The sequence below is a fragment of the Tursiops truncatus genome, chromosome 5 (assembly GCF_011762595.2).
Source record: "Tursiops truncatus isolate mTurTru1 chromosome 5, mTurTru1.mat.Y, whole genome shotgun sequence".
Lineage (NCBI taxonomy): Eukaryota > Metazoa > Chordata > Mammalia > Artiodactyla > Delphinidae > Tursiops > Tursiops truncatus.
This window is the reverse complement of record NC_047038.1, coordinates 125,280,779-125,295,049: the sequence shown is the minus strand read 5'-3', so window position 1 is coordinate 125,295,049 and position 14,271 is coordinate 125,280,779. Positions and strand designations below refer to the sequence as shown.

The 14,271-nt window shown below is 39.7% G+C and overlaps 1 protein-coding gene across 2 annotated transcripts in view; it reads left to right on the top strand.

Moving 5' to 3' along the window:
- The window catches only part of GRID2 (glutamate ionotropic receptor delta type subunit 2), a 1,349,856-nt gene extending 1,344,302 nt beyond the window's left edge, over positions 1–5,554 (top strand). For both annotated transcript variants that reach the window (XM_033857390.2, XM_033857389.2), the window contains 2 exons: positions 2,196–2,436; positions 5,132–5,554. In XM_033857390.2, the coding sequence (XP_033713281.1) occupies positions 2,196–2,436; positions 5,132–5,554 (664 nt within the window). The remainder of the gene's footprint in view (positions 1–2,195; positions 2,437–5,131) is intronic.
- The last annotated feature ends 8,717 nt before the right edge of the window (positions 5,555–14,271 follow it).

The window sequence follows — 14,271 nt, the reverse complement described above, 5'->3', positions numbered from 1 at the left end:
GAAATGTAATCTGTTAATATTCATCATCATTTTAGTAAAGTCAGTTAATCAAATTTACTGCCCTTTTTGAACAACACACTGAAGGAACAGAACTTTAGACCAATCAATTTCATGAGAAAGACATCCAAGTTGTGGTGGAGGCTCCAGTGCACTGTTAGTCCTGGAATGTCAGCAGGGGGCGCTAGGGCTGAGGCTGCGGGAATACCCAGAGGTAGATGACAGGGACATGTCAAAAAGAGAAAGACAAATATCATGATCTCTCTCATATGCGGAATCAAAAAAAAAAAAGATACAAAGGAACTTATTTACAAAAGAGAAACAACTCACAGACTTAGAGAACGAACTTATGGTTACGAGGTGAAAGGGGCAGGGGGGATAGATTGGGAGTTTGGGACTGACATGTACACACTGCTATATTTAAAACAGTTAACGAACAAGGACCTACTGTATAGCACAGGGAACTCTGCTCAATACTCTGTAATAACCTAAATAGGAAAGAAATTTGAAAAAGAATAGATCCATGCATATGTATAACTGAATCACTTTGCTGCGCACCTGAAACTAACACAACGTTATAAATCAACTATGCTCCAATATCAAATAAAAGTTAAAGACTAACTCCCCATCATAGCCCCTAGGGCTAGTATACTCTCGTTTAACTCTGGATGAATGTCGATTATCATTGAACTCATAGACACGTGGATGACATGAAACCAGTAAAAAAGGTAAATTCATCACTGAAAGTGAGTTATTTACTCCTTCCAGGTAGGCTTAGTTCTCCCCTATAAAGTTTTAAGCAGTCTCTCCCTAAATAATCCAAGTGCCGGGGCAAGAGTGCACATACGGGTCCACATATCCTAAGTGTAACTGTGTAAAACTTGTAAATCAAGCTAAACATTGTTAGGTAAAATATGTTCTCTCCTCTTCTCTTGACAAGTATACCTTCATGACCCCAAGGGAGCCAGGTCTGAGTCTCTAACTGGTGACCAGCTAGGACTTCTGCATTGACCCAGTGGCACTGGGAGTCAGCCTTCCACCTCCGGCTCTGTCCACACAGTGAGGGTCTCGCACACAGAGGTGTGCGCGCCTGAGCTTGCATGTCGAGTTGTCCACACCCCCCAAACCCCACCCTAGAGACCTGTGTACACCCATGGCTGTGAGATCTGCTCTCAGAAATCACACACAGGAATAGGCTTTTATGAGTCCTGGATGGGCAGGCACTCTGAGCTGTCTGGCCAGGAAGTCCTAGGGAACCGTGGGGATGGTGTGCACTCTGGACAGGCTCATGACCTTGGCCCTGACCATTCTGGCTATGTGAGAAAGGGCACAGCTGGAGGAGGGCCAAAACCAGGCAGGTCTTAGGTAGAGCCCAAGAGTGTTCGGAACTGAGAATAAAACCTCTATGAAAATCATACGTTTTAAAAGCTGCAGTCTTTGCAGTTATCCCCAGACCCTGGGAGTGAATAAAAGAAGGTATTTCTTATGTGAATGTGACCACTTCTGAAAGCCTCTGGTCAACTTTTCTTCTTGTTCTCCAAGGTAAGATTATTTCCCCTTTGGCATTAAAAGGAAACTAGATCAGTTGTGTGAAAAGCCCAAAACGATGTATTTTATCAACTTCAAACTTGTCCCAAGGCTTTCTTCCACACTGTGTTAAATAATAGAAGTCTTTTTAATTGAATTTCTTTGTGTGTAGCATATGCTGGGCGACATTATGCCAGCATCTCGCTCTAAGCAGCAAAACGTTCTTCATAAAAGCATTAAGATCCAGAGCGTCGTTCTGCATGTAGGGAAGGAACACAGAACTGCAGCAGCTTGAAACCACATAAAAACAGTGCCTCTGAAATGTAATTGTAAAATCACGTTGCAGGAAACCGGGGTTGAGGGTAATATTTAGGATTACAGAATGAAACAAAATAAATAAATAAAAATAGAAGAGGTGGGGGAAGACGAAAGGGAAGCAGGGAGGGAGGGATGTAAGAAAGGAGGGAGGACGGCGTCGTGGCACAAGTCTGTCTGAAGAATCACTGCAATAATGTTTTGTGTGTCCTCGCATTCCACCTGCAGGCTAATCTCTATATTCATTTCCTCTTGACATCCACCGTCCTTCAGAGACAGGGTTATTAATGGATATGTTGTGGACTGAGGCAATACCTATGTCTGTAATAACACATGGTTGTGTGCTTTACCCCAAGGATCCTGGAGCTTCAGCAGAGTGGTGACATGGACATCCTGAAGCACAAATGGTGGCCCAAGAACGGCCAGTGTGACCTGTACTCCTCAGTGGACACGAAGCAGAAAGGAGGTGCCCTGGACATAAAGAGCTTTGCAGGGGTTTTTTGCATCCTGGCTGCGGGGATCGTCCTCTCCTGCTTTATAGCCATGCTGGAGACGTGGTGGAACAAGAGGAAAGGCTCCAGGGTCCCATCAAAAGAGGTACTTGACTGAAAGCTTCAGCGCCATGTTGAGCCCACAAGTAGGCTGTGCTTCCAGAGAGGTTAATCACAGGGAAGGGGATAATGGGTTGGGGGTGGTCTTTGTTTCTTCTTTCCTTGAAGAGTGAAAGTAAATCTGTGAAATGTAAAAATTGGTAAGACCAGTACCAATTTTCATTTTGAGACATCCCAGATCCATGAAGAGGAGACAATCGTGTTTGAAAGACTTGACAATTTCATGAGCCATAATGGGCCTTGAAATTCTCCCAAATCTCAGGATAGACCTTAAGTCCATGATTTTTTTAAGGGCTGTGATTCCCTTGACCAGTTCACAAGGATGCTTATCACGTTAGTTCGAATAGTTGTTTAACTTATAGGTAGATTACTTGTGTCTCTGAGATTCGGCCTAAGAAATGCAGTGTTACAGTAAAATAATGAGTTTTCTCTTCACCCCCAGGGACTGCTTCCCTCTGTCTGTATGTAGACCTATGGAAGTGATCATATGTTTTTATAGCTCTTTAATGGCTCTAGGCTTAACAAATCCACACGGTGGAATCTTCTAGAATTCCATAGTCCTCCTTTTCTCACGAGTCAGCTTAACTCCAGGGCCATATTAACATTTTTCCAGAGCTTTGAAAGAATAATTTCAGAGTTACATGTATCTTTTAAAGTGCCCTGTGCCTTATTTTCATCCAGAAAAAAAAAATGCGTGTTTATCAGAGTCTATCTGAAGTTAAAAATAAACTACTTGATTTATTTATCTTATTTCCATTGGACCAAAAAGGTGAAAAATTTTTTATATAATGAAATCATATTCACTAAAGCTTCACAGATTGAAACAAAAACAACCTGAATTTGCTGAATGATTTGACTTTCTAGATAGTTTCAAAGAACAGCTTTGAACTTTCTGTAACTAGACCTTGGCTAACTGATGCCTAAGCAAATCCTGAGAGGATCTGCTTTACAGCACAAATAAAAATGACTTCTCATTTGCATATGAGTTATTGCATGCTAATGTATTCTTTCAAACAGATTGTTTTCTAAAGTTGTCTGAGGATCCTTTCCTACCACCTTACATGCAAAATTGATCAGCATCATTGATAAGGAAAAGCTTGGCTTAGCGAAGAGAAATCTTAGCTTCCTGCCTGTCTGAGTGATCATACAGTCTAAATTAGTGGAGTATAAACTAAAAATCAATCAGGTTTTATTGTAGTGGGGTTTTTTTAATGGAATAAACTTCTGGTATCTCTACTGACATTGACTCAATGCAAAAGACCACATTAATGCAACATTATAGCCGAGGCTTCCTATTCTCAAAAATCTGGAAATTAAGGACTCCCCAAGCTCCTTACATTTGAATTACTATACATGATATTAAATTTTTGCATTATTATATCTGTTGATGGATGACTATATTATAGTTGCTGTGGGAACCATAAAATTTTATCTTTCAACCCTCTAACATCTCAGTGATAATATTGCATTAATGGATATTTTTATTGGATTTTGAAATGAGAAAGGAGAAGGAAGAAAAGTGATGCACATCAAAATATTTTTCACTAAGGAGCACTATAATTGCACAATGAAAAAAATACATCCTCCATTCTAATTCATAGCAGCTAATCCAGATCGCATGAACAAATATTTTCTCCTCTTATGACGAATAGATATTTTTAAATCCTCATAAATTTAATTTATTGAACTTGGTGATAAATAAGACTGATGAAAAGGACAATTTTCTTGCCTGCCACTTTTATTTTTCAAATATTGGGCTTTAATGCTCACTTCTAGTGAAAATCCTAAGGGATTTACGAATTAGTTTCAACTCCAGAAATCTAAGGTGTTATACTCTTTTTCTTCATTAAGCACCTTCTTACTAAGACTCTATTAGTGTAGCTCAAAGCGTCTTTGATTTAGAGGCCATTTAGCATTAACGTGGCCCTAAACTGAAGCTGTCACTCACACGTCATGGCTTGAAGGGGTCTCTAAAGGCTCTCGTGCTGACCTTACAGTATTGCCTCATTCAGGTACTAGATAGCTTGAGTGTATGAAGTCCCTCAATCAGAAACTGATTCTCTTGTGTTGAATGTTGCTCTCTGTAAACAATCTCACATATTTCTAGCCTAAAGAGAAATAACACTTTAACAGTCACTAACACTTTAGTGTGAACTAGCATATCAGATAATCTTGTATCACTTAATCTCCAAGAATGGAAAGTTAAGGTTAGGAGCAAGTAGTGAAAGGAGCAAGTAGTCAAAGGAACAAAAACACAACTTGGAATGAGACACCCTGAAAAAGGAGGAAGCATGCATAAAGAAGAGGTGGGGAGGGGATGCGTGGCCAAAACCATACTTACTATGTATATAATTTTGCCTGGGTCTGTCTCTGCTCTTGTAGAAGGCAATCACCCATCTAATTCTCCCATATTTTGTAGTTGCATGTGGCATATGCTCCTTTTAGAACTTTTATTGCAAGAAAAGTATAGATAACCTTATCTCAGAATCCTATTGGTACCCCCAGAACCTAGCACAGTGCCTGGCTCATATTAGGTGCTCAATAAATATTCGTTAAATGAATAAACCCCAAAGTTCAGTTCATTTACCTATCATGTTTGCTGAACTACTTTTTTTTTTTTTTTTTTTTAACCATGAAGCTAGTACTGATGAGAACCTTATCTTCTTTTTCTTCATCTCCAGGATGACAAGGAAATTGACCTGGAGCACCTCCATAGACGTGTAAATAGCTTGTGCACAGATGACGACAGCCCCCATAAACAGTTTTCCACCTCGTCAATTGACTTGACCCCTCTGGACATTGACACTTTGCCAACACGACAAGCACTGGAGCAAATCAGTGATTTCAGGAACACTCATATTACCACAACAACCTTTATCCCAGAGCAGATCCAGACTCTTAGCCGTACACTGTCTGCTAAAGCTGCCTCTGGTTTCGCTTTTGGCAACGTGCCTGAGCACCGAACTGGCCCTTTTAGGCACAGGGCACCTAATGGGGGCTTTTTCAGGAGTCCTATAAAAACAATGTCATCTATTCCTTATCAACCAACTCCTACCCTGGGGCTCAATCTGGGTAATGATCCAGACCGAGGCACCTCCATATGAGCACCCAACAAAATCTCTTCACTGTTTCTTTTGTAGGACTCCCTTTGCAAGGAGCGACTGTAATATTGTGGGACTAACATGGATGTAACATTTTTTTTTTTTAATCAGGAGTATTAGTAACAATTCTAGTTCTTTCTCTCTACCTTCTCTCTCCTCTGTTTCTTTCTCTCTTTTCTTCCTGGACATTTCTCTCCACTTTTTTCATTACTCAATTGATTCCCCCAGAAGGTAGTATACTAGGATCCTATTAGTCCGCTTTTCATATACTGTACTTCAAGTATAGGAAACGTGCACTGAGTATACTAACAGTATATGCAGGATTAATTTTACATAAAGGCCTCTTCTGTAACATTTCTCTATTTTTAAAAGTATAATTGCAATAACGTCAGTCTTTTTACATTCTCCTGCTGCATCCATACCATGCTCCACTGCTGCTGAGTGTCCTTTAACTGTGGGCCAAAGGCAACCCCTGCAGTGTTTATAGAATAATCTAAAGACCATTCAGGCCACATAATATAAGAATGCAATTTTGTAGGATTACAAACAAGCCATTAATATGCCAGTCAAGACTACAGTTAAAACTACTCTTGCACTGCAACAGTGCATATGACCTTTATGCGATTGTACAGTATGAAAAGTGTTTTCTTATGTACAGTAAACTTTATCATGCGGCAGCAGCCTCTACGGTGTTAAATAAACTAGTATCTCATATATACATATATATGCACCTATATAATGTGTATATATATTCAAAGGAGGCCATTGCTATTGCAATTCATTTAATAAAGCTTTAGTTTAAAACACAAGTGTTGTATACAGGAACTATGTATAGTGCAGGGGGTCTTTTCAGTTAGAAAAGGCAGGTTGCTTTAATGTTATTCTGACTCGCATTGTTTGCCAACAGAGAATATTTTATACTTTTGTTATTAAAACATCCGGGGCGACTTAATATTTGTTCCTAGATGTAACTCATTTGAATAGATTTTTGCATTTGTTATTCAGCAGTGTATAAAGCTAACCTTGATAATTTTACTTTTAATTAATTATCTAAATGGAAAATGCTATTAGCTGAACCATGTCCACCACAGCACGGGGAGCTCTATACGAGTTTAAACGTAGATCATGGAAGGTTAATAAATTCTCTTCCAAAGCAGTAAGCCAATCAATACAGCTGTAGTTGGGGAGAGATGGGAGCCCTTAAGAAATATTGATGTGGCCTTAATTACTGTCATACATTACCCTAAAGAAGAAAATACAGCAACCATACTGGGCTCTCAACTTCAGCCCCTTTTTTTATTCAGTTCTATTTGGAGGAGTTATGTGTTTTTTACATTAGTGCCAAGTGTATAGAAGGATAACAACAAAAACAGTGCCTCTTTGTGCACAACCCTTTTTAAGGTAGCCTTCTTACCTGTTGGAAATGTAGAATGAACTTTGTTTGTAATCCTTAAATTAAAATGTGGTAAGTAGGAAGCAAGAACTTATCCTGTGTTTTTACGCAGCCATACACTTATTTTAATCGAATTCTTTCCGTGGCTAGGATTGGTATAGGAATCAACCTATGTGATTTGCTTTAGGAGAAATTAAAAAGTATATTCTTAAGGTATATTATACTTTGATGCTAATTCTGTTCTGGGAAGCATCTTGTCCTGTCACTGTTTTTGTACTAAATCTTCAAATATTGTCTACTGTGTAAGGCAGAAAAATTTCTTATCATGCAAAAACCATTTTGTTTCCAGGGTAACAAGTATCTAAGTGCATGCACAACTTGTTCTCCCTTGTAACATTCATGATCTCATTCACGACTCTGATTTTAAGACAAAAAGTCTTTTCAACAAGCTATATAGGGACATACCAGATGTTGCAGTGATTTTAGCTATCAACAAACTGTTAACCATGTACAATATTTAAAATAGGCCTATTTTGATGTATTGCCTATTATACAAATACACAAACCACTTTTTGGAGGCCTCAGTTACGAGTGGCAGAGCTTTCTGTGTATAATTTGTCTAAATAATTTGTCTAATAAAAATGTTTTCTAAACTTGCTCTCATACCATTGAAGTCTTAACTATACAATTTGAAAATGCTTACTCTCTCACAGATAGAACTGACTTTTTCTAAAAATTTATCTTGAATTAATTAAAGCATAAAACACATTAAGTTTTACTAGCAGAACGATGCCATGATGAGCGGCTCTCTAAAAACAGTAGCAAGTGATGTTCTAAACCGATGAAAGACTGCCTTTCTGCTATTTGAGACAGTTTGAACCAACGATACGTCTGTTTTCCTTTTTAGGGAAAGATTTATCCTGTTTCATGTAAACAATGCAGCCATTATAATAATAGCAGGATGAGCGTTTGTTACATTTTACAAAAAGAAAATTAAGGGTAATTATTAAACTTAGAATTGTGTATTAATAATTGCTTTGCTGTTGGCAAAATATTCATCATGCTGAATCTATTAATTTGGAAATTAACTGACTCCAGGATTATTTCTAATAGAGTGTTATTTTCTGCATTTGAACAATATTTAATTCTTCTAGCATTTAACTCACTCCGTGAATATATATCTGAAAATATATTCAATTTAGATTAAATTTCTGCTTTTCTATAATTCCATTAAAATGATTTTTAAATGTTGGATAGGAGGAAGTGTAGAGATCTAGACTATCATCTCCCTCATTTTACAAATAAGAGAACGTAAGATGCTAAGAAGCTGTGACTCGCGCAAATGTTTGACAATCTGAGACTTAACACTGAGTCTTCTTTTTTAAACTCTACCATGCTTCAGTCACATCCACGCAGGTCCTAATGGGTTGCGAATTCACTGCAGAGATGGCTCAAGTACAATGCCTCCACCCACTCCTCTCTCGCCAAGTTTAGGCTGCAAATCTCTAGAACCGTCCTTCCTCATGGGGGACCAGCTAGAGCATCTGATTCAACTGCTCCTTTTACAGATGGGAAAGTGAACACCTCAGGCTACGTCAGGTCACAGCTAGTGGCAGAATTCAGGCCGTCCTGCTTCTGCCTGGCGCTCCTTCCTTTAGCCCATTGTTTGCCCTGGTTCTCACCACTTACACCAACCTTGCTATTTCAGAACAAGACAAACCCCTTATGTCCACGAACGTTTATTCCAGTTAGAGGTCGAATTTACTCCCCTGGTGAATCGTTAAGAGAACTGGTTTTCACTTTCAGCCACATCAGAACTTATGCACAGCTTTGGTTTCATCATACATTAGAAAACTGTAAGAGCGTCTTTCTTCCTCATACACAGCAAGCTACAGGCAATTTGTTGTTTCCTCGATTATGTTATTTTTCATCTCTCTCAGTTTGGGATTGGTTGTCAACTGAATAAATACTTTAAAAAATAGACTTTGCTGAATGGTACTTTGCTTCATCAATTAGAAAAAAAAAGATGAGACAATCCATTTATCCTACATAATACCTTCTAAGCCACACCACTGGATAACAAATTATAAATATTCTATAATCGGAATTTTGGAATGGTAGAACACATGCTGGATTATGGATATAATAAATAAAGCAGCGCTAATAACTTTTGTGCTGGTAAACATAGGTTTTTAACCTTAAATACACATCTCATAATTGATAAAACACAGTGGGCTCACTAGAAATGGGCTTCCTTCTAGAGTGTTTTTATTTCTAAAAACAAATCCTTTATCCAGTCCTTGTGGTCAGATATTAATAAATGGCTAGCCATTATGACATTTTATAAAATCATTTCAACAAATTTTATTAAACACCCTCTCACGAGGTAGCATATATGAGCTCCCCTGTGTGGAAATGACTTAACCTGACATTGAAAAATTAGGAGATAAAGCTTTTTAGATTTGATAGATTTAATTCAGTTCTATTAGTGTTTACTGAAAACCTATTATGTAAAGCCACGGTGCTAAGCAGTTACACATCACATAAATGAAGACATACATTTGGGAATGGGTCTGCATGTGTTCTACCACCCAGGCCTTTCCTTGTCCCTCATCAACATGCAGGATACAGAGACCACCTTACAGACTTTCTGAGGTGGCAGAATTAGTCACCCCAAAACAGTACCATCCTCTTTGGGCCTGGGCAATCCAACTGACCGGACCAATCCATCCTGGTAGTTCTCATGAGCTGACTGAGTCTACCTTCCTAGATTCAGATTCCTTCCACAAACAAGACCTGAAAATCTCCCAAAATGCCAGACCATGAGACCAAAGTTTCAAAAATGTGAAAATCACCCCAAGCCACAGGCAAACCGCTACCTGACCCCTTCTCATCCACACCTGCATGCGTCCACATCAGAGTGACTCCTGCCCTCAGGTGTCCACCTCAGAACGATACACAACCATGTTCCCTCATTTTCTATCCCTGCAGGGCTCAGCCGTTGTGATGGTTAGAGCTATAGGGTTTCAAAAACCTTATTTCCAAGGGACGAAACACAGTAAGTCTTATTCAGGCTACTCTTCAACTTTCATAAACTTTTATTTGTATTGCAAATAAGGCTCCTAGTTACCATTCCTATCGTTTAAGATGGAGGATACAATGTGACCTAGGATCCCCACGAAAGTCAAGTGTTTTACAGGCTGCTCACCATGAGGACAGCTTCCAACCCACACACGCTTTCAGAAGAACAGAAACGACGTGGCTTTGCTCTATTTTATGGAGCTGCATAGAGGCATGGAGCAGCGACCCCACCTAATGATTCAGCCTACCGTGGGGACAGAAACAGACCAAATGAGCTGCCTCTCATTTTCTCACCTGGCTTTTCCTAATTTCTACTTTTTCAGTAGTGTTCATTTGTTTCCATGTAATATTAGTAACAAGGCAAAAATTGTTCAAACTTGAGAAAATTTTTCCTATCTAGGACCAAGTGTCATCTTTTGACTGATTTTGCCCATTTCTGGAGTTTCTTCTAGTGGAGACGAGAAACTGGCTGTTTCTTCTGCACATGTTACCTACGTTGTGCTATAGACGTAGCAGTCTAGCCTTTGTGAGGGATGAGGGCCTTTTTTCCTTTCGGAGAAACTCTATCCAGTCCAACCTCAGAATTGGCAGCATGTTCCAAGTCTCAAACTATCTGTGATATGATAGAAAATTCACAAACTTTTTAAGACAACATTAAGTTTCCTTAATTAAAAGCTAATTAAGCTTTAATAGCAGCTGCTTTAGAAGGAGAAGCAGATGTCACAAAATCAAAGTACAGTAAAATGTCAGAACCAGAGAATGGGCAGAAAACACTGCTTTCGATAAATATTTTGCCTGCCACAAGATTTGAAATATAAGTAGGAGGCAAACTTTAATTTTTAAAGTTGTTATATTTTATTTTTATATTGGTGCTACTGAAAAATTTTAGTAATCAGCCTATATCTCTGGCTATTTTTAATTTTAAAAAAATTAAATATTTGCTTATTCACTGCACAAAAGGTTCATAATGGGGGGGGCTTTGAGAATTATCCTAATGTGTAATAAAAAAAGGTTCAATTTGCAAAAATTTAAGTGATATAAAATGTTTCAGAATCACAGCCTCTTCATGAGGCAAGGGGTACCTATAGCTATTTCATACTAGGTAAATAAGGAGCTGATAGTCGATATTTAATTCCTCTTCAGAATTATATTAAAGTTGATCTTCAAGTTAATGCTAGCCTTCTATTAATATCTGTTTATATAAGTTGGCTATAAAACTTATTTTTAGAAATCAAAGCACTATAAAATTAAGTTGAAAATAAAGGTGTCACATGCCCAGCTGTCTAGTTTGACTTTTCCATTCTAAAAATAGTTATTAATACTTAATATGCTCAAATACTTCTATAGGTGATGTTAAAAAACATTTTGAACATTAGTTGTTAGATGAAGTAGAGCTGCGTCATATATCTAATTGACGTAATTGACATTAGATATCAAATGCAGAACTTTCATTCACACTTAATGGTTTTTAATGAATATAATACTTCTTTCTAAGTGAACATATTAAGAATAAAAATTAAAAAGAAGCAGTGCAGGGCTTCCCTGGTGGCGCAGTGGTTGAGAGTCCGCCTGCCGAAGCAGGGGATGTGGGTTCGTGACCTGGCCTGGGAAGATCCCACATGCTGCGGAGCGGCTGGGCCCATGAGCCATGGCCGCTGAGCCTGTGCGTCCGGAGCCCGTGCTCCGCAAGGGGAGAGGCCACAACAGTGAGAGGCAAAAAAAAAATAGAAGCAGTGCAGCAAGATAGACATGTAACTGGGCCTTCCAGATTTCAATTCTGCATAACTAAGCATCTTAAAACTTACTGCTCACTCTGATTTCTCCATGGAAATGTCATGGTAAAAATAATTGCCCGTCATCTGAGTAACTCTCACACGTGTAGTCTCCAAAGCTTTTGGTGTGTCCCGTTAACATGGTAAGTCCTATAATACTGCTCAATCACCAACAAAGAATATATTTTAATTCTTTCCTGTTCATCATCACTAAATGACGTTTTTAATTCTTACTCCATAATAATGATTTTGTGTCTCTTTTTAAAAAACGAGTATTAGTACATAGATATAAACTTTAGTAAGGCTGCAGAGAGAATATAAGGAACAAAACAATCACACAAGATCAATCAGCCCGTTGACTAGCACTACCTGAGCACCTACTATGAGCGAGGCACCTAGGGCAGAGCTTTCCTAAGTAGCATGCCAAGGCACACTCCTGGGCCAGCAAGGGTTCCAGGGTGCTGAGTTACTGGTGGCCCCGTCAATCAGGGTGGTGGAGTGGGCCCCTGGGCTGGAGCTCTGCCCATGTTCTTGTCACTTACAGCCGGACTTTGCTAAGACAGCTTCCAAAGCCGGAGAGACAAAATATACACATTTGAAAAGCTGAATCAAGACTCACGGTTTAAGTAACATCAGAAGACAAGAATATGAAATATTATGATACACAGTACATTTAATTGTCAAATGAGTGCTATCGAGAAAATAGTCTATGAGAAGAGAAGAAGAATGAGGCTGCGTGGCTTGACATTGTTTCATGGAGTAAGTAGAAATTTAGCCTAATCATAGAGGAAAGGTCAGAAGAATGCACAAGGGCCTCCAAGTGGAGGGTACGGTGCAATCAAAGCACAAGAACGGGAGAGAATGTTCAGAGGAGCAGTAGCCCACGATGTCTGGAATGTGGGTTTCATGTCAGGAAGTATCAGGAAGTAAAGCTCGGGTGAGACTGTGGGAAGCCTGTAGGCTGGCCTCAAGAGATTACACTATATCCGGTTCATTCATTCATTCATGTATTCAACATATGTTCGCTGAGGTTCTGCTGCGTGCAAGACACTATTCTAGGTGCTGGGGATACAAGAGTAGACAAGACAGAAATCCCTGCCCTCATGGCATTTACAATCAACTGGAGGAGATAGACAATAAGAAGGATAAATAAGTAAAGTACGTCGTCTATTAGATGATAAGTGCTGTAGAGGGAAACAGAGGAGGACCAGGAAGGCCAGAGTGAAAGTGGGGCTTTACTATTTGAAATACGGTAGGTAGGGGAGGCCTCACTGATAAGTTGACATTTGACTGAAGCTTTTTTTGTTTGTTTGCGGTACGTGGGCCTCTCACTGTTGTGGCCTCTCCCATTGCGGAGCACAGGCTCCGGACGCGCAGGCTCAGCGGCCATGGCTCACGGGCCTAGCCGCTCCGCGGCACGTGGGATCTTCCCGGACCGGGGCACGAACCCGTGTCCCCTGCATCGGCAGGCGGACTCTCAACCACTGCACCGCCAGGGAAGCCCAGCCCCCATTTTGAGTGTTATGGGAGAGTGGCATGTGGTGCCGGTTTCCGGCCACGCCTCCATTGGAATTTCAGCTTCTGAACCGTCAGCTGGTGGTCACAGAGGCTCACGACCTTGGCATGTTGGAGATTTCCATCGTGGGCATTGGGGAGCCACTGAAGATTTTCACTGAAGGAAAAACAGGCTCTTAAAGAGGTGGTTTAAAAAGATTAAGCTGGTAGTAATTCATGGAGTGGAACAGAAAAGAGACCAATTAAAACACGTGTGCAATAGTTCAGGTATGACCTGAACTCTGTGGTAGCCCAAAAAAGGAAGGACGGTGCAGATGGTAGATACATTCTGAAGGAAGAATCAAGAGAATGTAATGATTAACTGAAGACAGAGTATAAAAGAGAAAAATCAAATATGACTGATTTTTCAAATTTAGATGCGAGAAAAGTGGAATAAAATCTACCAAAAAGCGCTGAAGTCAGAATATATTTTTTCTTTTGTTAATCTTCATTTTTTCTTAAGCTGGGAGGTTGAAGTAGAAGACATCATAGAATTGAGAACTGTTTGTTCTCCTTCATGTGAAGCTTGAATGCTGGGTTCTTAACAGGTGGAGGGCACCTGAGGCATCATGTAGAGTCCATGGCTTTTTACCTGTGCTCCCCAGGTTCCTCAGGGTTTTCCTCAGGATTTCTGGGGATGCGGCCCTCTGGGCTTCAGTCAGAGCGCTCTGCTTTGATCTCTTCACATATTCGACTTCCGATGATTATTTCCCTCACCCTCCGAATGACGCATTACTGACAGATGACCAAGACCTCAACTCAGATGTTTTCTGAGGCAACCCACTGAAGCATTCAACAATTTTAACTGCCTAATTGTTGGATTATTCTTCTTACAGTTGATCTCTGGATCGTGTCAAAATTTGCCCCCTATCGGTTCTTTGAAATGCTACAGAACAAGCTTCATCCCTTTTTCTCACATG